Source organism: Acromyrmex echinatior, chromosome 9 (genome assembly GCF_024713525.1).
Source record: "Acromyrmex echinatior isolate Ae372 chromosome 9, ASM2471352v2, whole genome shotgun sequence".
In the NCBI taxonomy this organism is placed as follows: domain Eukaryota; kingdom Metazoa; phylum Arthropoda; class Insecta; order Hymenoptera; family Formicidae; genus Acromyrmex; species Acromyrmex echinatior.
The window spans coordinates 9061293-9086399 of NC_141860.1; the positions used below are offsets into that span (position 1 = coordinate 9061293).

The 25107-nt window shown below is 29.3% G+C and overlaps 1 protein-coding gene across 1 annotated transcript; it reads left to right on the forward strand.

Annotated features, from left to right (window-relative positions):
* Window positions 1–16037: 16037 nt before the first annotated feature.
* On the forward strand, window positions 16038–24752 carry Usp10 (ubiquitin specific protease 10). The gene is made up of 9 exons (XM_011068383.2): window positions 16038–16457; window positions 19980–20175; window positions 20415–21758; window positions 21866–22064; window positions 22228–22465; window positions 22562–22645; window positions 22824–22988; window positions 23066–23306; window positions 23390–24752. Exons 1-9 carry the CDS (start codon window positions 16440–16442, stop codon window positions 23674–23676), a joined length of 2772 nt encoding a protein of 923 aa, XP_011066685.1. The 5' UTR covers window positions 16038–16439; the 3' UTR covers window positions 23677–24752.
* Window positions 24753–25107: the final 355 nt, after the last annotated feature.

Here is a 25107-nt window from a genome sequence, read left to right on the forward strand (position 1 = left end):
GGCGAACGACTCTATAAATGCGTTTACTTTGAACCGTAAAAGTGCCGTACTTCGTCTGGCACCGTTAAACGTACATTGGCGGGCACATACGTAGCACATACACACGACACACACGTATGGATGCAATGTATACTTCGGTGTCTGTGTGTGTTTGTACGATGCAGGAAGGAACGGGAACGTCGACGAAGCACCCGGCGCTTTACGGTAAAAGCCCTCTTTGAGTGATCCGTTTATTGGTTGCTAAACATCGATATATTGCTTTCGGGGTTGCGCAAAGAGCCACGCTATGTCCTCCCCGTATACATATATATATATATACGTATACGGTAGGTACGTCTCTTTCTTTCTCTCTTTCGCGTGCGAACGAGTGTGTATGTATGTACACACATACACATACACAGACGTGTTTCATATATATATATATATATATGAAATACGAGATGCGCATATAATACCGTAGTCCCGAGCGTATCACGCTTTCTGAGCTTTTGAAAGCACCGCGACAACATCGCGGGTCGCCGGCGCGCCGTGAGGCGAATAAATATCTACGAACCTCCTCTCCGAGCAGATACTGCCGATTTCACGATAAATCCCGCGAAAATACCGCGTTAACACCTTGAGCCGTTATTTTCGCCATGCGTCCACCGCTAAATGTCTTTCAAACATGACCTTATTCAATCCTTTTATTATACCTCAGATGCTTGAAGAATATAAAAGTGTTTTCACCATATATTTTCCTCTTCCTCTTTTGTAAATTCTTTTTATAAATAAAGCAAGATGTAATCAAGATGTATCTATTTTTACTTGAAATTACGCAACAAACTTGAATTAATAAATGAGAATGTTGTGATATCTACATGAAGAAAAACAATTTTGTTGAAGATTAAAATTATTATATTTTATTGGACTATCTAAATAATTATTAGATGTTCCAACGAGTTATAATGTAGAAGTTTCTTACATTATTATTGTTATGCTTGAATGTCCCTAGAGAATTAGTGATAGTCCAATATAATTATCTTCAGATCTATATATCTTCAAATTTTTAGATATTTCAACAAAACCATTTTTTCCGTGTATTTATTTTAATATCTATCTCAAAAGATATCAAATACGATAATATTGCTTCTTTTGACCAAAGTACTTTAAGATATTCTGATCGTGTAACGAAACGTATCAACGGCAATTCACGCAATACACGTGTAGATTGCAACGTATGATGAATACACACGGATTTGCTGACATGTGCATGTGTGTACACTAAAGACGTGTCTTTAGGGAAGAGTGACGGATGATCGATTGACGATTTCTCGGGATAAAACATGGAATCAACGTGGCTTCATCTAGCTTCATCGAGACGTCCGAAGTTTCCCCACATTCATCATGATCTTGAAGAATGCCCTCGGTCAAAACATAAGGAAGAATAATCATAAGGAACAGATATAGATATCAGAAGATGGATATAACGATAATATATATAATTGTCTGTTTTGTAATATCTATTTCCTATTATCTTAATTGTAAGAGTAGAGGCTCTTAATTGTAAGGGTAGATAAAAAAAAAAGAAACAGTTTCTTCATTTAAACATTAAAATCATTTAAACATCAAAATTTTCTTCCATGATTAATAATCATTTGGAAAAGAATATGTGACAGCATTGTCATGAAACAAACATCTCGTATTTCATATGAATTAAAATCGTACGTATCGCGACATCAATATTATGCGGATCTTAAAATGCCCGAAAATCTTGGGCTCAACAGCAAGCCGTTACCGCAACGACCTCAAAATTTACATGAAATTGCTTATTAAATTACTAAGTTTTTTGGGATGATTTAATGGTACCAAAGGCCATTTGTCTCCTCGGCTTTTATTTTCTTCTTCCCTGTTAATAAAGCGATGCGGTTAGGCTTTACGCCCATACTTGAAACTTTACGGCATAATTCTCTACTTCCGCTAATTCCGCTAAACGAATTTACGTAACTTAATCGTGCATTTTCTCAATGAGCATTTCTTCAACTTAAAGGCATCCATCTTTATACAAATTTTGAAACCCATATCGAATCAAGTCTACAAAGATTCAATTCAAAAGCAAATTGTGCAATAAGTTCTTTCAAAGTGATGAGAAGGTCTTATCGGTCTAAACTTAATGCTTAAATAATATTTCGGTGTGAATTTATATATGCAGTTCTGTATAGAACGCATGGAAGTATTATTTAAGCATGAAGATCCAGCTCAAATCGATAAGGCTTTTTTTACTTTGAAAGAACTTATTGTATAATTTGCTTTTGAATTGAATTCTTTATTGTTAGTTGTGTATTCATATGCGGTCTAATATCATTTATTGTTTTTTTTCAAAATATTCTTTGCTGTAAATTTCAAAGGTAAACCTGCACAAAAATGAATGCGTATATTAATTTGAAAACATTTCTTTCTTAGGAGAACAACATGAAGTAAGGTATATATCATAGCTATAGAAAATAATAATGCTTTTTGTATATCACTTTATTATATATTCTAAAAACTTCAGTCACGATATCAGCTAAAAATATAAGAATATCGCCTGCAAATTTTTACACGCATTTTTTCCTCTTTCAGTATCGAATCCATCAATATTGCGACGCAACATGACATCCGCGACATTTTTGTTTGAATACCTAAATACTGAGATTGTGCCATGGATGAAAACGAACAATCTTCCCTTTTCGAACAGTGCGGTATAGCCGTGGATAGTAATAATAGTAGCGGGAATATTCGACGGTATGTTATGCGCGGGTGTGCGCGGCTTTGCGGGAAGTCAGTTGGCAACATGTGGTTCGACGAACGCAATCTGGCACTGACATTTCGAATTAAACTTGTTGAAGACCAACCCTCTCCTGTAACTTTTACCAGCAGAAAGAGACAAAAAAAAGAGAGAGAGAGAGAGAGAATCGGTCGCCGAATATGATGAAATTTATGTGAAACCGGAGCGCCGAATTTGATAGATAAAATTTCCTATCGAGATCCAATCAATCGACAATAAAAGAAATTTCTTGATGGGAGAAATTTCGCGCTCGTTTTAATGGAAAAATTTAAGAATACCATAGATTTTCCGAATTAGTAGTTATCATATTGCAATTTTTAAGTCAAAAATCGTAGTGTAATAATTACTAATTCGAAAGCCCTGCTGTTGTATATAAATAAAAATTAAATTAAATTTTTATATTAAAACGAATGAAGAAATCTCGCATTAATTATATGGAAAATTGATCAAATGAATTCGTTTTCATATATGTGTAATTTAGAATATGTAAACAAAAGATGTAATAGATACAAAGCTCAATAATGGACAGTTTTTGAGTTATAAATCTCAAAAGTGCTCTATTTTAGATCTTTAATACAAAACAGCTCGAAAATTATTGATGTGTTTATTACATCTTTCGTTACATCACCTTATAAATTATAATATATAAATGTAAAAAAAAAAAATCATTTCAGTAAGACCAAATGTTTCATACAATTAGCACAAGGTCCTTTATATTACGATAATATTGTGGTTTAAAAATAAACCTGCAGAACATATTCAGTCAATTCGTCATGAAAATGCAGCGTGACGCCCTGCTACACGCGACACATGCAATTATCACATATAAATATCGAGCATTTGACCAGATTTCACGATAGTGTGCTTGACGTTCGCTCATATTCATTTTGACCAATGTAGATTAACTGTAATCTCGATTTAATTAACTCGTTATCTTTTTCTAATTCCCATTTCAATATAGATTAACTTTAATTTACTTTTTTATCTTTCTCTAATTCTTAGAAGAAGATAAAAAGCAAATTAACCTTTAGTAGGTAGGCCACAGCACTCTATGCATAATTATATCTTAAAAACCAAGTTCTGAAAAAAGAAAATAAAAAGAACTGATTAGAAGTCTTAAAGTTAATTATTTTTATATTACTCTTTGTCTCATAAGAATATAAATAATATAAATTTAATTATACATACATGTTAAAAAATGTAATTATAAAAATAAAATTTGTTTAGGATTCTGAGCACTCCACTTATTAAAGATTAAATTAAAATTAAAGTTAATCTATACATTGGTATAAATGAACATACTTCTTATGCTACAATATAGATTAACTTTAGTCTTAGTTTAACTCACTTTTTGTTTTTCTAGTTTTAAGAATAAGAAAAAAAAAAATAAAGAGTAAGTTAAACCAAGATTAAAGTTAATCTACATTGATAGAAATGAACATTAGAGAGCACCGGCTTCACGGTCTATCGCGAAAAATATGCGGATTCTTCCGCTTTCCTTCGACTGCAGAGTCGAGCTCGCGAGCACCAAAAAAGGGTTCTCAACGGCCGTTCCTCTTAGTCTCAGCTAAGCCGATATGCATTCATTATAATAAGAAATGGAAGGCGCGAGCGCCGAGTGAAAAGTTCGAACGCGCACCCCGGCTTATCAACTTCCTCTGAATTTTATATTATTTAAGGGGGTTATACTTACTCCCAGTTAACCCTGCATCCACTGGCATCTGCGCTCCTCTTTCCTCATCCCCCGATGACGCTATTCTCGTTGCGGCACGTAGACGCGGAAAGACTTCTCAACTTTTCCTTTTCCGATATGGCGCGCAAAGACGAGGATACGCGATATTCGAGAAGTTCGTCGCAGTTCATCGCCGGAGTACTTGTTATCATATTTATCTGTCACTCTCGAATGTGAGACTTGTACGTGAACGCCATATTTATTCGCTATCGGATTCACTTTGCGTTACTCCGCGATTAAATTGAAAAACGCGACTAATACAATAATTAAGCCGTTACGTTTTAATGGCGGTCCCACGAGTCTTGTCTCGCGATTCCGCGTATCGTCCATACTAGCGCCACCTGTAAGCACACATACGCACCTAATAAGACTTAAGCAGGTCGATAACGTCTGTAATACCGACTATCGATTTGCGTGAAAGAAATCTATTTTTTATTCTCGCATTAGAAATTTTTCTTGTTTTTATCAAATATTGAAAAACGAACATCTATTTCACTTCTAGACTCGTTCAGCTGGAAACAAACCTAAGACAAAATAATCTATCCAAGGCCTTAGGCCAGTATTCATAGTCGTTTCTTATTTCAAGACCGTCTTAAGTAATGTTTTAAGACGCTAATGCAGCTCTCTGACTGGTTCGTGACTTCTTAAAACATATTTAAGACGATCTTGAATATAAGATCTGACTATGAATTCCGGTAAATTTAAAAAGTATTTAAAAAATTTAGAAAGTATTTTAAAAGTAAATCTAAATGTATTTACATACTATATATAAATAATGTCAATATGGGCTGCGTTCAGAAAAAGCAGCTTTACAACTATTGTAAAATTCTTCAATACGATTGATTTACAGTTTGCACATTTAGATCTATAAGAAATCAAAAGTAAGAACCAATCGTATTGAAGAATTTTTACAACAATTGCAAAGCTGTTTTCTCTGCTGAACGCAACCAGTATAAAAATATATTTTAAAAATCATTTAATGCAAAAAATGTTTATTTAAAATAAATCTTTGAATCATGTATTATATCGATTTATAATTCTGAATCTCTTTTAACTTTATTATCTTACTTTTAAACTCTCTTTACAATCAACAACGCTGTAAATAAAACATGCAAATTTAAATTAACAATATAAAAAAAAAACAATTAGTACGATACCAAAAGTAAAAAGCATTGCAAACTGCGGAGTAAAGATAATACGTTCTGCACATTTTTTATTGAGTTAAGATAAACATCGCGCCGCCATGTAATAACATTACACTTGGTGCTTGTATCGACATCAAAAAATAGGCAAGAGAGAAAAAGTAATGCATGTGTGTTCATCGGCGGTATCTTTGCAGCACTACTTATGTCAAATTACATTACTTAATGCTGCAACGCAACGATACAATCTCGTAATTAAAAAATCGTTATTCTCTCTCTTTTTTCGTTCGCTCCGCGTGGCGGTTGCGGCGATACGCAAAGTGGCCACGCGTATGCGTCCACCGTTGTAAGTCATAAATGACGTAAAAAAGTACCATAAATAACATATAAAATGTTTGCATGTAGAACATAGGAGTTAAATGCAGGTAACGAGGCATGCGAGTCATGTCGCGCGACATGCGGAACGTTTATCGCTCGCTGCGGTACACAAGTGACGTAAGTCGAGTCACACCAAAAAGAACATGTAGCAGCTCGTGATTTCATATCTTCGTGATTTAACAAGACACATTAAATCTGTATCTAAAGCTTAATAGTTCTTTGGTTGATTTTCCTTAATACGCGACGCATAAAACACCTTCTACAAGATCCCATTCCTTACTTGCCTTTCTTTTCTCGAAGACATTGTTAATAAAGTCGGTATTTATAGTAAACAGTCTTATTTTTAAGACTGTCTTAAGTACAATCTTAAGATCAATCATAAGCCAATCATGAAGTATTAATATATTATTAGGTATTGGAATTAATTCGTAGCGTTTTTAATGAAAGAATGTTATTTATTTCACATGAGCATTAAAAAATACATTAATGAAAGTACTTCCCATCACTTGTAAAACGCTACGAATTAATTCCAACACCTAATTAAGACATTATTTAAGATAATCTTAAATAATGTAAAATAAGAACTGACTATCCCCGATATTCATAGGCCGATATTTATAGTACATTCTTATTTCAAAATCGTCTTAAGTAATGTCTTAAGATGCTAATAGGACCCTCTAATTGGTTCGTGACATCTTCAGAATGTACTTAAGATGGTCTTGAATGTAAGAATCGACTATGAATACCGCCCATAATCAAATCTTATATTCAAGATCATCTTAAGTTCAATCTTAAGAAGTCATAAACTAATCAGAGGACCGCAGTAGGCACACAAAAAAAAACTTAAGCAAGTAAGCAGAATTGATCAATCACGGTAGAATCCGTAAGACCTAATGTAAGCAATAGCCAATCCAACATGTTGATTTTCATACTACTTACTACTTTAAGTTTTTTGTGTGCCATGGTCTTTAGTGTCTTAAGATATTACTTAAGACGATCTTGAAATAAGAACTGATTATGAATACCAATCTTAGCTAGTATAAAAAATCCTATTCATATTTGTTGACATTGCGATTTAACAGTTCAAAAATATTCAACCAAGCCGATAAAATATTATGAAAAATTTGTTTCATGGAAGTTCTCCAACTGCTAAAATTTAAACTGAAAACTTGAAAATTGACTCTCTTTTCTTCTCTCTATCTTTGGCTTGTAATATTAATTTTATATTTTATTATCTTAATTCACAATATAATTTGTGGTAATATTATTTCTGATTAAATCACCAGACTCTCTCTTTCGAATGTTTAAAGAAATCTACACGTTGGTTTAACAAAGTGTTGACTATGCATCAATAAAACTATTTAATTCTTTGCTTGTATCATACTTTTAGTTCCTTCGTTTGCAATTTGAGTTTTTTGTCCAATCTAGTCTTTTCTACTTTCTCTAAATTTTCAAAAAAAAATTCAAGATTACTTTTCAACATCTCTATTACATATTATCAAATATAACTCAAATATATCTCAACTCAAATGTTAAAAGCTTTATTTTATAAAAATTAAAATTTGAATAAAAATAATAGAAATTTGCGAATTAAATTTTGCTTGTGCCAAAAAAAATTCAGATTGCAGATGAAGGGTTAACATCAATATATTTTCAAGTATTATATTAAATCAAAACTTTTAACAAAAGTACAGTTAATAAAAGTTTCTTTTACTTAAAGAATCTTTTCTTTCATTTAAAACTACTATCAGATTATATATGTCATTTGACAAATTTTCAATATTATAGAAATCAATTACTTACTACTTCACGTGACAATATTCAATTGTTACTGAATTAGAAAGAAACATATTATGTTATGAATACTATAAAGTAAATACCTCAAATAGAAAACATCAAATATATATAGAAAACTTCATGAATAATATTAAATATCATATAATTTTTCTTCCTTCTTTCCTTCTCCCTCATCCTTTTTCTCTTTTTCTCACAATAATTTAATAGATCTGTTGATAAAACCTGTAATTATAAATATACATATAATGTAAAATAACATACGTATATATTAATAAATAATTAAAAATAACAATATAACGTACTTTTGTTAATATCAGTAATGCTAGCAAAAACTAAAAAGATGGCTTCTTCTGGTAGTCCCACAATAAACGAATCGATAATCAAGAATAGGTTCCCTACCGTATTGTACAAAATTACACCAACGGTATATACATCCGAGCTACGCCGCGGGCATGATTCCGCTGAATTTAGTTTTTGTAATTCCGCGTGAATAAACCCAACAGGCAGCACTTCCCACGCAACCATGATTTAAGCATCGTTAATTCGGGATACCAGAGGAGTGAGGAAGCTTCGTCCGATCTGTGGTCATCGCCGGAAGCCAAGAGATGCTATGTTTTCCCGCGCGATTCGTAATTATCAGCTGAGACGAGCGCCATCTAGGAACCAATGTGAAAAACGTATTCGTAAACGATGATTTAGCCCACGAAGGGTAAATCAAACTATATAAACGATACATTTTTATCAACTGTTAGTGCACTAGCACACGCTAATTGTTGAAAAAAAACATTGAGTATTATATGAGTTTTAAAATACTAACAGTTTGTAATTAGTCTTGTAAAAGATATTTTTTTTAATAACTGGATATAGTTATAATTATTTGAAAGAAGATAACCATATATATATATATATATAGAGAGAGAGAGAGAGAGAGAGAGAGAGAGAGAGAGAGAAAGAGAGGAAAGAGAGAGCGATGTATTAAAAAAAATAAATCTAAATACATTGCTGATATTTTTCAAACATATAATATATAATTAATATATACATATATATATATATACTATATATACGTATATATGTTCTATATAACATTCTATATATTTTCCTGTATGAAATAATCATGTAAAAGAATAATTTTTAAATATGTAATATTTGTGATACATAATTAAAAAATAAAATGTAAAATAAAAATATATTAGTTATAAAAGCAAAATTATGAATATAAGTACAAGCGCACAGTAATTAATAAGTCTATTTTTTTAATAATTGCAGTGGACTGCACTATATTATTTTTTTATATACATATTTTTTTATATACATATTTTTTTATATACAAGGTGTTGATTATTTCGTACAAACTTTAACATAGTACGTTCCATAAATTAAAATAAGAAAAAAGAAAAATATATAAACATACAGGTCTTTAAATGCTTAAATTATAGCAGAAAAATATAAAAAGTATAACAAAACAATATTTATTGTAGTACAAGATGTTAGCAATATTTAATTTTATTTAACCGAAGAAGAGTTTGAAGATGAACAACATCAATTAATGAAGTTTAAAATTATTTGCTTGTAAATTTTTGTTTACTAAGGATGGTTCGAGAACCGAAACGTTTGAAGTATTTTGTGAAAGTAAAGATTTAGTTGCACTGTCATCGTGCTAAGCTCATTGTCCTTACATAGATTCTATTATTTTGTAAAAAATGTTTTTATGTTATACCTGACCTTGAAGAGAGCATTCTTGACTATATTGACGTTCCGTTAAAGTTTTATTTCGTTACGTTGACGATATTGTTACGATGATTCCTATTGCTGCAATTGATAATTTTTAAAAATTGTTTAACTCGGTACATATAAAGTTACAGTTCACAATTGAGATAGGAGGTGATAAAATTAATTTTCTAGATACAACTATATTAATAAAACACAACAGAGTGATATTTGACTGCTATCAGAAATCAACTTTCTCAGGTAGATATCTGCTTGAATTTTTTATCTAGATTTTATCTTTTTTATCTCTTTTTATGTTTTCTCGTTATAAAAGGAGTCTTATAAACTTGATCGATAAGGATTTTTTCATCTCTGATCCGGAATTTTATCAGAAAAACTTTGAATTGATTATCAACATTTTACTAAATAATAACTATCCTTTAGATTTTATTTTTAACATAATTTCTCAGAGATTAAAAGATCTTTTAAAAAATAGAAATATCAGGAATAAGGCTAAACAAATTTCAAATACAAGAAAGAAAATTGTTTGGTTTATGATTCCCTTTGTTAACAAAAATTTCGGACAAATTTAAAAAAATAATCAATGGTATGGTTTCAAAAATTGTTTTTACAGCATTAACAAACTTCGTTGTCTGATTAAAATTCAGAAAGATTCATTACCAATTCAATCAATTTACAAAAAAACGTCTACAAGATTGCTTGCAAAGATTGCGAGGCCTCTTATGTAGAAATTAAAGATCGACAATTAAAGACACATATTTTTGAATATCGAAATCATATTACGAGGCAAACTTCTACTTACTCTGTTATTACAGATCATGAAAGTTACATTATGACGATCAATTCGATTGAGAAAATGTGCAGATTTTGGATAGAGAAAGAAATTGCAGTAAAAGATTACAGTTAAAAGAATCTTTTTAGTATAGTGAATGAAGTAAGTCGAAACGTGTACGAAAGATCGAAGATATACATTAAAGTTTTTGTCATCATATATGAATTTTTAATCTTTTATTATTATACTTGCGCAAAGTATCGCATTGATTCTTACTTCCCTATATATTTTGTTTTTTAAAAAAATTGTTTGCCTCAATTTACTTTGAAAGTTGTACGTTATAAAATTTATACATTTTTTCTCGATATATCAGAAGAGTTTAAGCGTTTACTTTGCGCTTTACGTTCAACTCGTGCATTTCTACTCCATTTTCGATCTATTTAATATTTTCAGAGCAAAGGAAAAGGGTACTCCTCCATCCTCTCTCCGCGCCGTTTTTTGATATAAACCGTATACGTAATATAATGACTCCCACATTCCATCAACCGTTATATGTATAAGAAAAACACTTTTCATCGTCTCGATACGGACAGATTAGGTCAGTCGATGCATAATGTATATACCATGAGATTAGAAGTAGGGATCGCGAAACTACACATATGATGAAGTTGCTTTATGTCTAAGAGTTTGCTGAATGCATATACTCGCTCTCCTCTCCCCCCTCACTTTCACCTTAGACCCTTTTTTCGCGATAAAGGAAGATAGACTAAGATATACATATGTAGTTGTTTTTCGAACATCATATTTTATCCCTTAATACACACCTTTGGGTCATTTGTGGCCTGCGCATTTCTTTTCTTTGAAATACTGAAAGCGTCTGGTCAAATAACGGTCTCTTTTATGTTCCTAAAAAAAAGTTTGGCATCTAGAGAACAAGTTTTGTGCCGGCCTCAATTCATGCGTATCCTTTAACTGGCATAGTTCACCTCTGGATCACAAATGACCCAACTTGTATACAGAATGTACATTTTTTGTAATTACAAAATTTTTATTTTTTTTTTATTTTCAACTAATTCTCGATTGTATTAGGGGAATAACTTCGCGAATTATTAAAAAAACAATTTAACTCTAGAACAACACATTAGTCCTTAATAAACACGATTTTTTATTAAAATGTCAGTAATATTATACATATATTATGTTATCTGTAATGTTATAAAAAATATTTTCTTAATAAATTAATAGTTTATAAATTAATAAATTATAAGTTCTTTTAATACAATAGCAATAATAAAATTTATTTAAAATGTAAATGCAATATATCTTCAATTTATAGCCATTCATGCATATTAAAAAAACATTTTTAGGTTACTCAATTATTAAACTTTTTGGACAGCCGACATTTGAACTATTCTTTTTTTTTTGTAGTTTGGAATATCAATTTTAAGATATTAAACTATATTTTTCTTTTAAATCTTTTTGTTTCAGAATTTTACATTTTCATATAAAACAGTGCATTTTTCTTATTTTATTAACTATATAATATATTTAGTTATAACAATTTATCTACAATTTATTATAAATATATAACTGTACAAATACTTTTTAAATATGTCAAAATATATGTAAAAATTGTTTAATAATTTTTTTATATATACTTGTAAAAGTAATGAAAATTAATCCAGGACACGAATGACCGAATATGTGTAGCGTGACAAAAACTAAGGTACAGAGTTGCGTAAAATGTATTTCAAATTCCATTTAAAATACTAATTGTAAAATACTTTTAAAAGGCGTATTTAAAAAATGCAAAATACAAAATAGGTTTTTCCAATCTATTTTTAATGTAAAATGGATAAATAGGTATTTTAAATAGTTTTTGAATACAAAATGATTTTTCTTGCCCTAGCGAAGAAAAATTTTTACAAAAAAGTATAGAAAAACTATAGATTGAGACAAGATCTTAGAAATTTTTAATTTTTCATAGATTTGTAGTGAGACATAAAATGAGTTTTGTTTGTCTCAGAAATCTATAATTTTTCGTAGATATTTGTAGCGAGATGTAGAGTGATGTTGTTTAAGAGCGGAGAATTTCTTAGTTTTTCAAATAAACAATGCTACTGTACGTCCCACTACGAACATCTGCAAAAATTAAAAATTTCTAAGATTCTTGTTTCAATCTATGTAATTTTTCGTAAAAACTTTTCGCCAGAGTGGTATACATTTTTCAAAAATATTTTACGTTTGAACGGAATCTATTTTCAACGGAATTCAAAACTTTAACTATAGTGTTATAAATAAAGTATTTCTGACGGGAATATTTTAAATTTTTTAATATTATAATTTGGAAACAGGATCGTTTACTTGAATAAACCAAATTAATATGAGAAGCATCGATTACAGTCAAAATTAGATGTTAAAAATAATATACATTTTTAGAAATCTATATAGTATTTTACATAAAACTGGAACATTCGTTTTTTTATTAAGATTCGATATTCATGACTATCTGAAATTAATTTTCTCTTTACAGCTAATTTGCAGTTTGTTTAAATATTCATAAAAATTTTTAGCCAATCATGGAACTTGGTTTTTCTTATACATCAATGATTCTACGAAAAATTTGTGAAAATATATAGGAAAACCATTTATCTATTTTATAAATAGTTAAATGATAGACATGATTCCATTTCAAATGTAAAATGAAAATAGTTTTCCAAAAACCATTTAAAATTGAAAATACAAAATGCCATTTCCATTTTAAATACATATTCAAAACTACATATTTAACTATTTGAAATATTACCCTACTCAGACAACACATTGAGACAAAGACGTCTTATTTATCTTTTTTGGATATTTTATGTTATCTGGGAGCCCTAAGGTATATACTAAGAATTAATGCCTCTTTTATTCAAAATAAAGAATAGCATATATATTGTTCGATCTTACAAAAATAACACTCCCTGCTGACAATCCCTTTGTTCAAGTTTAGTCTCGTATTTGTATAATATAAGATATAGTTATCCGACCTATTAAAATGAGTTACGGCATGCGGTGATATAGATCGAATATATCGTATAAATATCTTAAATTAAACGTTCCTAAAATATCTGTGTAAATAACTTTATTATACCTATATAACCGTGCATGCCCATAATGCTCTTATTTAAAAAAGTTGCCAATAAAGATATGTTCCATGAAAAGGAAGTAGAAAAAGAGCAAACAACTCTTTTAAATGCTGCTTTAATTATAGTGAAGTGGCAGTAAAAAATCAGCTTTCTTTCACTGCATATTTGACTTCCTTTTTTCTATCATAAATCACGTGTTAGAAAGAACATAATAGTTTAACAGTATTAAAGATAAATTCAAAGTTAATCGCCTTGCGTGCCGGAAGGTCGCACAGCAGGCCATAAAAAAAACAAAACAAATACATTTTTCTCCACTAATATTATAATAGTGAATAGTATTGTCAGTATTGACTGTATCCATTTATCTTTTTCACTTTCTACAACCTATTATATGACCTTCAAACTGCTGCAGATTCGAACCACCAGATTTTTCTAGAACGTTTGAACACAGTCAAACTGTTTTCTTTCAAAATATGCTATGAAAATACTTAATGTTTAATGTTAAAAGATAGTAGTTGCTGGAAAAATACTATTGGATTAATTTATAAAACTTAGCTGTAATTGAAATTAATAGTGTACGATAATATAATGTCGGATACAAATTTTTCAATTTTTCGCAAATCCATCGTTAGAAATTTCCTTTGTTGGAAAAATAATAAATAATTTACAACAGAAAGATCAAAAAACGGTAACGAATTATTTGTAACGCCATTTTCGTTAACGAATTTTTTTTCGGTAATGGTCGTTATTTTTTTATCTATAAATGATAAAGACAACGTTATTACATTTTTATAATAATGTGGTTACGAATTCAACTGTTACTTTCATTGTTATATTTTAATTCGTTATTATAATCTCTATAACTACTCGGATAGCATTATTTTTAATTAGTTAGAAATATTTTCTAATAAAAATTTAAATATTAAAAAATGTTTTGTCTTTTTTATTTTAGGCTACATAATTCCAGTACAGTTATTATTAAAAATTTGTAATATATATGTGAATATATGTATACATATGTAGTATTATGTAAATGAATTATAAAGTTTTATTATTGACAGACAATATTTGGAATGCGCTGTTATAACAACATTAATCTTTAAAAACAATGTTTAATAAAATCTGCATTTGTAAATTATAATTTAATTTCCTAAAAATAAGCACATATTAAAAAATCAATAAAATAAAATTCATTTTGCCTTTTTGAGCCAAACACAGAATGTTGATATAGAAGATAATTTATTCAATTATTTAACATCCTAGCCATACATTTCATTAAAAATTAAAATATTAATATAAAAATTATAGATTTATTAATTGATTTAAAAAAAGGTTGCTATATAAAGTACTATAATCTTTTTTTCATGTGCATCTAAATATAATGCACTTATGAACGTGTATCTCTAATCGTTCAAAATCATGATCTCTAATATAAAGGCTATAATCTAAATTGATTGTTTTAATATTAATTATTACAATTAATATTGATTATTAAATAAAGTAATTTTTAAATCTATCTTACTTTAATATCACAAAAAGTAACAAAAAATGAATCATTATTTAAATAATCAATAATGAATTATTTTTATAAAAGCTAGTAAAAAATACTTCCAAGCTTGCTTTTAAAACACATTTTATTGCAACAATATTCTGTAGTATTGTAGCATATAATATTGTGTGTAGCATTTTTTAATTTTTTTCAAATATATTTAAAAATAATTGGTAGAATCTAAAGGTAAAATTTTTTAAACAGTTATAATTATTTTTATATTGCAATTAATTAATAAATATTTCATAAAACGAGTACGTTTTCCATGTTGCTTTTTATTTTAGTTATAAAACAAATCCGTAATTTATCTTAATTTTAAGACTTCTTTCTCTCTCCTCCCCTCCTTCCTCTATATATATATATATATATATATATATATATATATATATATATATATATAGAGAGAGAGAGAGAGAGAGAGAGAGAGAGAGAGAGAGAGAGAGAGAGAGAGATAATGAGATATATATAAATATATATATATATAAAAAGAACTAAATACATTTACTTGATGGATCAGGACACGACGCAATTTTTTCACCTTGGATATCGGCGACATCTAAATCTCAAGTTCTACAATAATCAAGCGGCAGAAATGAAGCAAATATTTGATCGACCTTCCTTGAAGGAATCTTCTTTTTGATATCACATGGACCTACCAATGTTATACTTCAAGGTATTCCGAATTGCTCCAAGTTCAGCAATGTTCAGAACATTTGTATTCCCGTTGTCGGTTATCAATTATTAATAATATCGAGAATGATCGAATTGCAGTCGCACATTCCCCTCTCATTCAATAGTAAGAGAGGAATACTCGACTGTGATTAGTCAATTCGTACAGATTATAAGCATACAATGTACGGATAGAAACGCTCCCTTAGTTTAGAAATTCTAAGATGGCAAAGTTTTGAATCAGGCTCTGTCATTGGCTAGCAAAAAATGCGCGCGCACAAAACTTCCTTTATTACTTCCACGACGGTACCGAGTACGGATGCCTATGGTGACCAGTCGAGTGAGTCTAGTCTTCACTCTTTATTAGACCACGGTGCTGTGCAGTCGTACCATCGTACCGACGATCGCTACAGAACGTTCATGTTCATGCTCGTTTTCGCACTGCATGTGACCGCCGGGGCATGAACACGCGCGTCTCATAATCGGGCCGAATCAGTTTTTTTTATTTTATTTTAATTGTGCCGCGACGAAGTGTGATCGACAGTTTCATTATTTTCGTATACGCCGTTGTACCACGCGACCGCGCGAAATCGTGTCACGCCGCCATAACGAGACGTTGAAAATAACGTGTGGTGTCGACAAACCTGTGATCGTCGCCGAACCCAGAATCACCGGAGCTTCAGGCCCCACGATTCGTGCGATTTTTAATGTTTTGTACCAATTGTGGAAACGAAGATGGATATTCGAAACGAGGTAAGTCACCATAGCCGACTCGTAAGCGAGACAAAACGTGAAAGTGCATGCTTTTCGCGCGACCAAGCGTGGCCGTCGAGGTTAGGTAGCCGCGTCTCTCGGACAGAATTCGCCGAGGATTTCTCATTAATAATCATCGTTTTAATGCTTTCTATGAGTTATTTCACGAAGTCATCGATAGACGGAATCGTCTTATGTTTCGACACAATTGGATTTCCAAGAATTTCGTTCTAGACGCCTCCACGTGCGCCACTTAACAATGTCTCTATAGAATATTCGATTGTTGAGAATGTTTAGTAGTAATTTACGAGTTTCTGATTAACTCGCGTCGATAGCTAGCCGCTCATAATTGTACGATGCAAGTTTGATAAAATATCGTTTTTTTTTAATTATCGTTGATTCGTGACTCGCTTCTATGATACTACATAAGATGGCTGCATTTGGAAGAATTTATTGCTGATGATTTATTTTTGAATACCCTTTGTAACATGTTACGTTTTTTGCACGTGCCTTTAACATTCTAGAAAAAAATAATCATTTTTTTTTTAGTTAATTTATTCGGAGATGCACCTAGTAGGAAATTATATTATTACAAAATTTTTGTTTGTCGAAACCAGTTCATCTTTTATAATAAACTTTCATCGGTTAATGTTCTTTATTTTATCGAATAATTCAGAAGAAATATACATGTATTTTTTATTTCTAACTGCACTAGAACTTTTTTTAGAACTTTTTCGCTTTCGTGAAATATTAACTTTCTAGATCATTGCTATTATATTAATTTTAATTTTTTTCAATATTCTGCCAAATTCCAAGACAATGATTTTTTATACCTGAACATTAGTTTTACGATGTTTCTGGTTCGACAATGTATTGTACGTTTTATATTATTCAATTTGACAATTTTAGTGATTTATTCTAGAGTGAAATTGCTATTTGGTTAATTTCTAAGTATTGAAGAAATCTAAACGCTCTCCCTTGCTAGAATAGGAATATCTATTTCATTATTTGAACAATACATTTTCTATGCATGTCCATCTTATATTGGTTTTACTGGCTTTATTGAAATTTTTTTATTTATTGCTTTAGAATCTTTATTTTTTTATTTTTTCTCAAACATAACTCATATTTCATTGGCTTTCTTTTACTCGGAATAAGAGATAGTATATAATATGTTATTCTAAAAATGAAAATAAATAGAAGGATAAAATTTTTATTATTTTCACAATAAAAGTTTCTGGTTCGACAATGTATTGTACGTTTTATATTATTCAATTTGACAATTTTAGTGATTTATTCTAGAGTGAAATTGCTATTTGGTTAATTTCTAAGTATTGAAGAAATCTAAACGCTCTCCCTTGCCAGAATAGGAATATCTGTTTCATTATTTGAACAATACATTTTCTATGCATGTCCATCTTATATTGGTTTTACTGACTTTATTGAAATTTTTTTATTTATTGCTTTAGAATCTTTATTCTTTTATTTTTTCTCAAACATAACTCATATTTCATTGGCTTTCTTTTACTCGGAATAAGAGATAGTATATAATGTTATTCTAAAAATGAAAATAAATAGAAGAATAAAAGTTTTTATTATTTTCACAATAAAAGAAAAACATATCACGCTGCTATTATTTCATTTCAAACTCCAAAAATGATTTGCCATTATTAGGGTACCTCAGGTAGTAATTCAGGTATAGAAAATAGACCTTTCATTTTTAATGATTCTTTACTTTATCCGCTTTGAATAAAATGAGATAATAGCAGCTACAGAAATATCTCGAAAATATTTCTATAAAATATTTCTAGAAATCTTAAGATACTAAAATAGTCATAAAAGTAGGAATTGTTAGTAGATTTTACTATTTATTTATTTATTAAAATTTTCTTTTACTCGAAAAAAACGATATTTTCTTTAGTATTCATCAAGATATTTATTGTTTAATGTGAGAAATATCAATGCATCCACCGTAAATTAATACCTACAAATAGCAAGGAAATTTTTTAATCCTAATTAAGTTGAGACTTTCTGATAAATTTTTTATGATAAATAATATTGATAATGTCGAATTGTATATTAAATTAATAATGCAAAATTATAATATTTCTAATTTTGAAAAAAAAAAGTTTGGGAACGAATAATAATCAATATTTTTATATTCTAACAATAAATATAAAAGCAAAATATATTTAAAAATGTTCAAAAATTTATTAGATATAAAATTTTGCTTAATAATTGAAATTTTTTTATATTATTTATGTTAAACTTACAATATATGTTTTATTTTAACTTTTTATTTTTTATCACTTACTATATGAGAGACGTATTTCTTAATTATAACGAAATATTAAGCGTCAAGAATATAAGATTTTAATGTATACAGTTGTCGAAATAAAAATATATTAGGTGTTGGAATTAATTCGTAGCGTTTTTAATGAAAGAATGTTATTTATTTCACATGAGCATTAAAAAATACATTAATGAAAGTACTTCCCATCACTTGTAAAACGCTACGAATTAATTCCAACACCTAATAATTAGAATGGAAAGATAATTTTGAAGATACTTGCGAAAAGAGATGAAATCTTTGAAAGTTAGAAAAGATAAATGTGAAAAATTATTTTTCACAAATTAGTTATAATTATTGTAAATATAGTTTTTTTAATGATAATCTCACATTTAGGGAAAAATGCGATACCAAACACTGCAAAGACGTTTATTGAAAAATATAAATATAATATTCAAAAAAGATTTTGTTTTGTCACAATTGAACAATTTTATCGTGAAATTTGAAATGTGACAAATAATATTTTTTAGAATAAATTTTTTATTAATTACATCTTCGAAATAAAGTTTTGTTGACAAAATAGTTATAAAACTAATTTCTTTAGAATTTTTAAAAAATATTCTTTTAGAATATTTAAGAAGGAAATTGTTTTTTTTAACGATATTTAAATTTAATTTATATAAAATTTGATTATAAAAGATTTTTAACAAGAGAAAAAAAAGAAAGATTTTTAAGAAAGATTCATTGTGATATCAATTATCATATTAAAGAATCCTCGTCTCAATATAAATTATATTCTTGATAAATGATAGTAAAACTAAAATGAAATTGCAGAAAAATGTAATTTTGAGAAAAATGCCTTTTAAAGTTTTAGTTGATTTTCAATGTAATAAAATATCTTTCCGGCTCAAAATTTTTCTTTGTTAAAAAATGTAGTATTGAGAAGTCCTTTAATAATGAATAGTTTTTTATTATCAATTAAACATTAAATAAAAATTAATTTTTTATGTTTTGTGATACAAAAATTACAAATTTAAATTTCGCGATTTTGAACTGCGCTGAATTGTAAATAATAGTTTTAAAAAATGTAAATGTTGCATGATATAGTATAATTTATTGCAAGAATCGCAAACGTTATGTACGAATATGAATATGCATTGTGTAATTATCTAATGTAATTTCTAATATAACATTTATTTACATTTAACATATTTCTATCTTTTCTCTTTTAGATGAATTTTCAGTTTTTAGATTTACATGATTTAACTGATAATGATAAGCGTCAGATATTTACCATTCTTAAATCTGACATTACTGAAGCCTTAAAACTACCATGGGACGCGAAAGATATAGAGGGTAATAACAATAACGTTGATTCTGTTGGAATAGCACAAGTACCCGAACTTCAACAACATCATTGGTATAATGGTGAATATACTTGCATTTCTATAAATTTTATTATATAAAAATTTTATTCTATGTTTTTATATGATCCTTTAAAATATATTAAGATATGTTTAAAGCGAATTTTTTTAAAATATAGATTAAATATAATAAATAAATATAATAGCCAGTTAATATCTTAGATGATATAATATATGCATTTATTCATGCATTTTGAAAAATCAAAAAATTTTTTTAATGTTAAAATTGCCTCTTATTTGTAGCTATGCCACCGGCGCCTACTTATCCGCAACAATTGATGACGCAAATGTGTAATGACTGGCAAGCATCAATGTACAATGTTTCCGCGAACGGCCACATTCCGCCGTTTATATCTGGAGTAGCATATGCCCATCCTGGATATAATCTTGGCGCTGAGATTCAAGAAATGAATTACAGTAGGGAAAATGGACGCCGCAACAGTCGGGGCAGAGGTATAAGGAGAGATAATTATAATCGAATACTTAATCCCACTAACGAAGTCCAGTCGGGATACATCGGCGATCAAACGCAATATCAGATACCGATCATGTACATCTATCCTGATCATTCTGTCTCTACACAACAACATCAAGTAGCTACCGGACAGGTCTATTTCACACAACCAATGTATTCAACGATTCCTCATCCACATCCAAATGCGCAATCAGCTTCATCCAATTCGCATGCACATCCAACTTATCCTCAACCGAATCATCAAGCGCCGCAGATAAATAGATCTGTGCGACAATCTGTACCATCCCAACAACCGAATCAAGAACCCACGAAAGAACCTGTTCCATTTCAAAAATATGTGCAAAGCACTCCTGATAAATCAACGCATCAAATAAATGAAGATAATTCCTTGCCAAGTAACGTCGCTAATACCATTATTGTAAATAATCCTACGTTAGAGTCCCCTGTGAAAAACATAAATGAAAACACTGCCGATAAAAAAAATGTGACTAATAATGAAAAGATCGATGCAAAGCTTCAAAATATTGTATGGACTGTAAATGAGAATTGTAATGGCACGGAAAAAGTTGATGTGCCATCTGTAATAAATACTAACATTGACGTCAAGGTAAACCAAAATAATGAGGCGGATAAAAAGTTTAAAAATGAAACTGTACCCAATATTACAACAAATGCCGTCAAAACTTCGCCTAAACCTATCTCTATAAAGATAGAAAAAAATGAAACGCAAATTGAGGAAAATATTGCATTGAAAGATTCCCAAGATAAGACTATTATTAAATCGCCAAACAACTCCTCTGCTATGCCAAATGACTCTTTAAGCACACCAAGTACTTCATCATCATCTATACCTGAAATACCACCTGCGGCTCCAATCATCAGATCCTTTGCTAGTCTTTTTAAGAAAGACAATACATCAGAGACACATACTTCATGCAAACCCATAGAACATACAATTTGTCAAAATGAATCACCAAAAACCCTGGTTCAAAAAGAATCAACTAGTCCTGTTCGTACTCCAGAGAATCAGAATAATTCATCTAGCACACCAACTTTACAAAATGGCATACTACAGAATTGTTATGACGATCCTAATACGTACAGGATAGGTGGTAAGTACAAAAGGCGATCCAATCTTTTAAAATAATAAATTGTTGAGATCTACATATGTATATACATTGAATACAAATTTCTTAAATAAATATTATTTGTGTCTTAGAATTTTTGTTGGATTATCAAATGGACAAGCAAACAGTGAGCTTATTACCGAGGGGATTAACAAATCGCAGCAATTACTGTTACATCAATAGTATCTTACAAGCTTTACTGGCTTGTCCACCATTCTATAATCTTCTCACAGCTTTGCCACTTCCTAAAAACCGAGGCAGAAATTCTGCTACGCCTTTGATTGATAACATGTAAGTAATTACAGTAATATTAAAAAAATACTTAATATAATATAATATTTATTATTATATATAAAATATATATAAATATTATATATAATATTTATTATAATATTTTTCTGTAGATCTTATATAAAAATGATGTTCGTATTTAAAATTGTTTTATTTTGTTAAGGGGCAAGTTTGTTCGTGAGTTTACACCCTTGACAGAGGCCGCTCGTATGCCCAGGAAAGATAGAGTTAAACGAGGAGAAGATACTGTCATGGACATATATAGCGGTGTTGCGTTTGAACCAGCATATGTATATACAATGTTAAAACACACTTCGGCTTTTTCTGTGGAAGGACGACAGGAAGATGCGGAAGAATTCCTATCATGTCTTTTAAATGGAATCAATGATGAAATGTTGGATGTATGTATATACACATTATTATAAAAATATAAATCAATATTTTTTAATTAATTTTTTTAATTTAGATAGCTACTAAAAAAAATTATTTTTTTGCAGGTGACCAAATTAATTAACAACGATCAAAATGCAATCGGTAATGCGAAAAATATCAGCAACGATCACGATGAGGAAGAGTGGCAGGTAAGATATTTTAACAATATATTTTAAAAAGTTATTAATATTATATAAATATCTTTCAAGTTTATTACAATATCAATCAAAATTTATAAAAAAACATTTGTTTTATTCTATTTTTAAATTAAAATTACATTCATTTATATTTTTTTACATTACATTATTTGTTCCTATTTTAATATAGGTAATGGGACCAAAAAATAAAGGAGCTGTCACGCGGTGTACAGAATTCGAAAGAACACCAATATCTGATATTTTCCGCGGACAATTACGATCCAGAGTGTCAAGAGCAGGAGAACAGCCAACGGATAATGTACAACCGTTTTTCACATTGCAGTTGGATGTTCAAGTTAGTACTAAGACTTTTGAATGAATTAAATTGTAATACGAAATTTTTTATAACTAATACAATATAATATATTACAGAAAGCCGAATCCGTAAAACACGCTCTTGAAATTCTCGTCGGTAAAGATCAGGTAGAAGGACTGACCTGCAGTAAGACGAGACAACAAATAGAGGCTTGGAAACAAGTCACTTTAGAGGAATTGCCAGTCATCCTCATATTACATCTAAAATGGTTCGTGTATAAGTTCGATAAATATTCAAATGGTTGCTCCAAAATATTAAAGACCATGGAATTCCCAATCGACTTGAAAATTGATGGCAGTAAGTATATTGAATAATTTCAATCCATCTTGCTCTACTCTAATTTCTATGAGGCAAGCGTAACGTGGAAATTATTTTTGTAGAATTTTTATCACCGAACACCGCGAAAAAATTAGGAGCCAAACAAAAACAATATAAATTATTCGCGGTGACATATCACGATGGGAAGGAAGCCACCAAGGGACATTACTTCACCGATGCCTTCCACGTAGGATATGGCTGCTGGGTTAGGTATGACGACAGTACGGTGAAGAGTGTTACAGAGAATAACGTACTGAGGCCCACCTCACCTAGGGTACCTTATTTACTCTATTACCGAAGATGTGACACGATTGGAAATAATCAATCAAGTAGTGCGAAAGCACATTGAAAAATTTTGTATAGAAAACTTATGTATGTATAGAAAAAAACCTACGTTCCATTTGAGATGGAACGAAAAAAAAATTCTTTTTACAATTTCAAAGTTCTTGTTGATATTTATAAGTAAATAGAAATCTATATAAATAAAGAGAGCTTTTATATTATCTACAATAGCGTGGAAAGTAGAAATATATTAAACCCGCTGTACTTCCATGAAATACTTCTATTAAGATTGTTATTACACGTATACATAGTTCCCGCCCCTTAAAAATCATGAAATAAACGTAGGTAATGTTAAGGCTCGTCAAGTGTTCCAATCTGGGTTCACGTTTTCTAGTGAATCTAAAAAAACGTTATATATTAAATGCTTTATACGTTGCAGTTTGTGAGATATTAGAGCGTCTTACGTGTGTATATAATTTTTCTTTCTGAATAAGATTACTGTAAATGTTACTGGTTTTCCAATTTCTTTAAGAAGACAAACAAAAGTGTGAAAAAGATTTTGAAGTTTGTGACAATGTGTGTATAAAGTATAGAAATAGATATTACATGTAGTTTATTTTTTTATATAATCTTCCTGTACAATGGAAATCAATTTCACCTTTTGCCAGTCATTCTTAAATATATATTACAATTTTTATATTAAAAAATATGTTTTACGTGTATATGTATAAATATTTAATATAAATATATATGCATATATTATATACATACATATATATTATTTATTATATACATATATTTCCAAATGATGTAGAACAATATCATACACACACATTTGACAAAATCTTTATATGGATTTCTTTTTTTATCGAATATATTTAAATCATTTTAATAATTGAGAAGACTGGCAAGATTTGTAAAAGACTTAACAGGAAGATTGTATGTACAATTATTAAACATTTTATATTTAATCTTTCCTGGATATGCAATACCGTTTCATAATAACTCTTAAAACTCAAGTGTTCAATCAGGTTTGTTTATTAATTGCGTTTAAATTGTATCGTATTTTGTTATCTCATAGTCTCTGATTAACTGTATAATGTGCCCTGTACGCAAATAAAATACCACTTATTTGCGACATAAGTTTTATTATTAAATAACTTTGAAAAATCAGAATTATATAAGTTTCTATATATATATATATATATATATATATATATGTATGTATATATGTGTGTATATATATATATATATGTATATATACACGCACATACATATTCATTATATCTAGCTTATATGTTTGTACAATATAGATAAGAAGTAAGATGTATTCTAAGTTTTGAATCTAATTATAATTTACGCATTAAACATAATACCTCTCATTTATTTCCGGTTTTGTAAATAAATATTCGAAGTTTATAACAAAAAGTAAAACTGTACATATGTTAAAATTTAATTATGATCAAGAAATATATATACATATATACATATATATTTC

Coding starts and splice junctions, on each gene's coding strand:
- Usp10 (XM_011068383.2), top strand. Junction 20,176..20,414: donor ACAACATCATTGGTATAATG/GTGAATATACTT, acceptor TCTTATTTGTAG/CTATGCCACCGGCGCCTACT. Junction 22,646..22,823: donor ACGATGAGGAAGAGTGGCAG/GTAAGATATTTT, acceptor ATTTTAATATAG/GTAATGGGACCAAAAAATAA.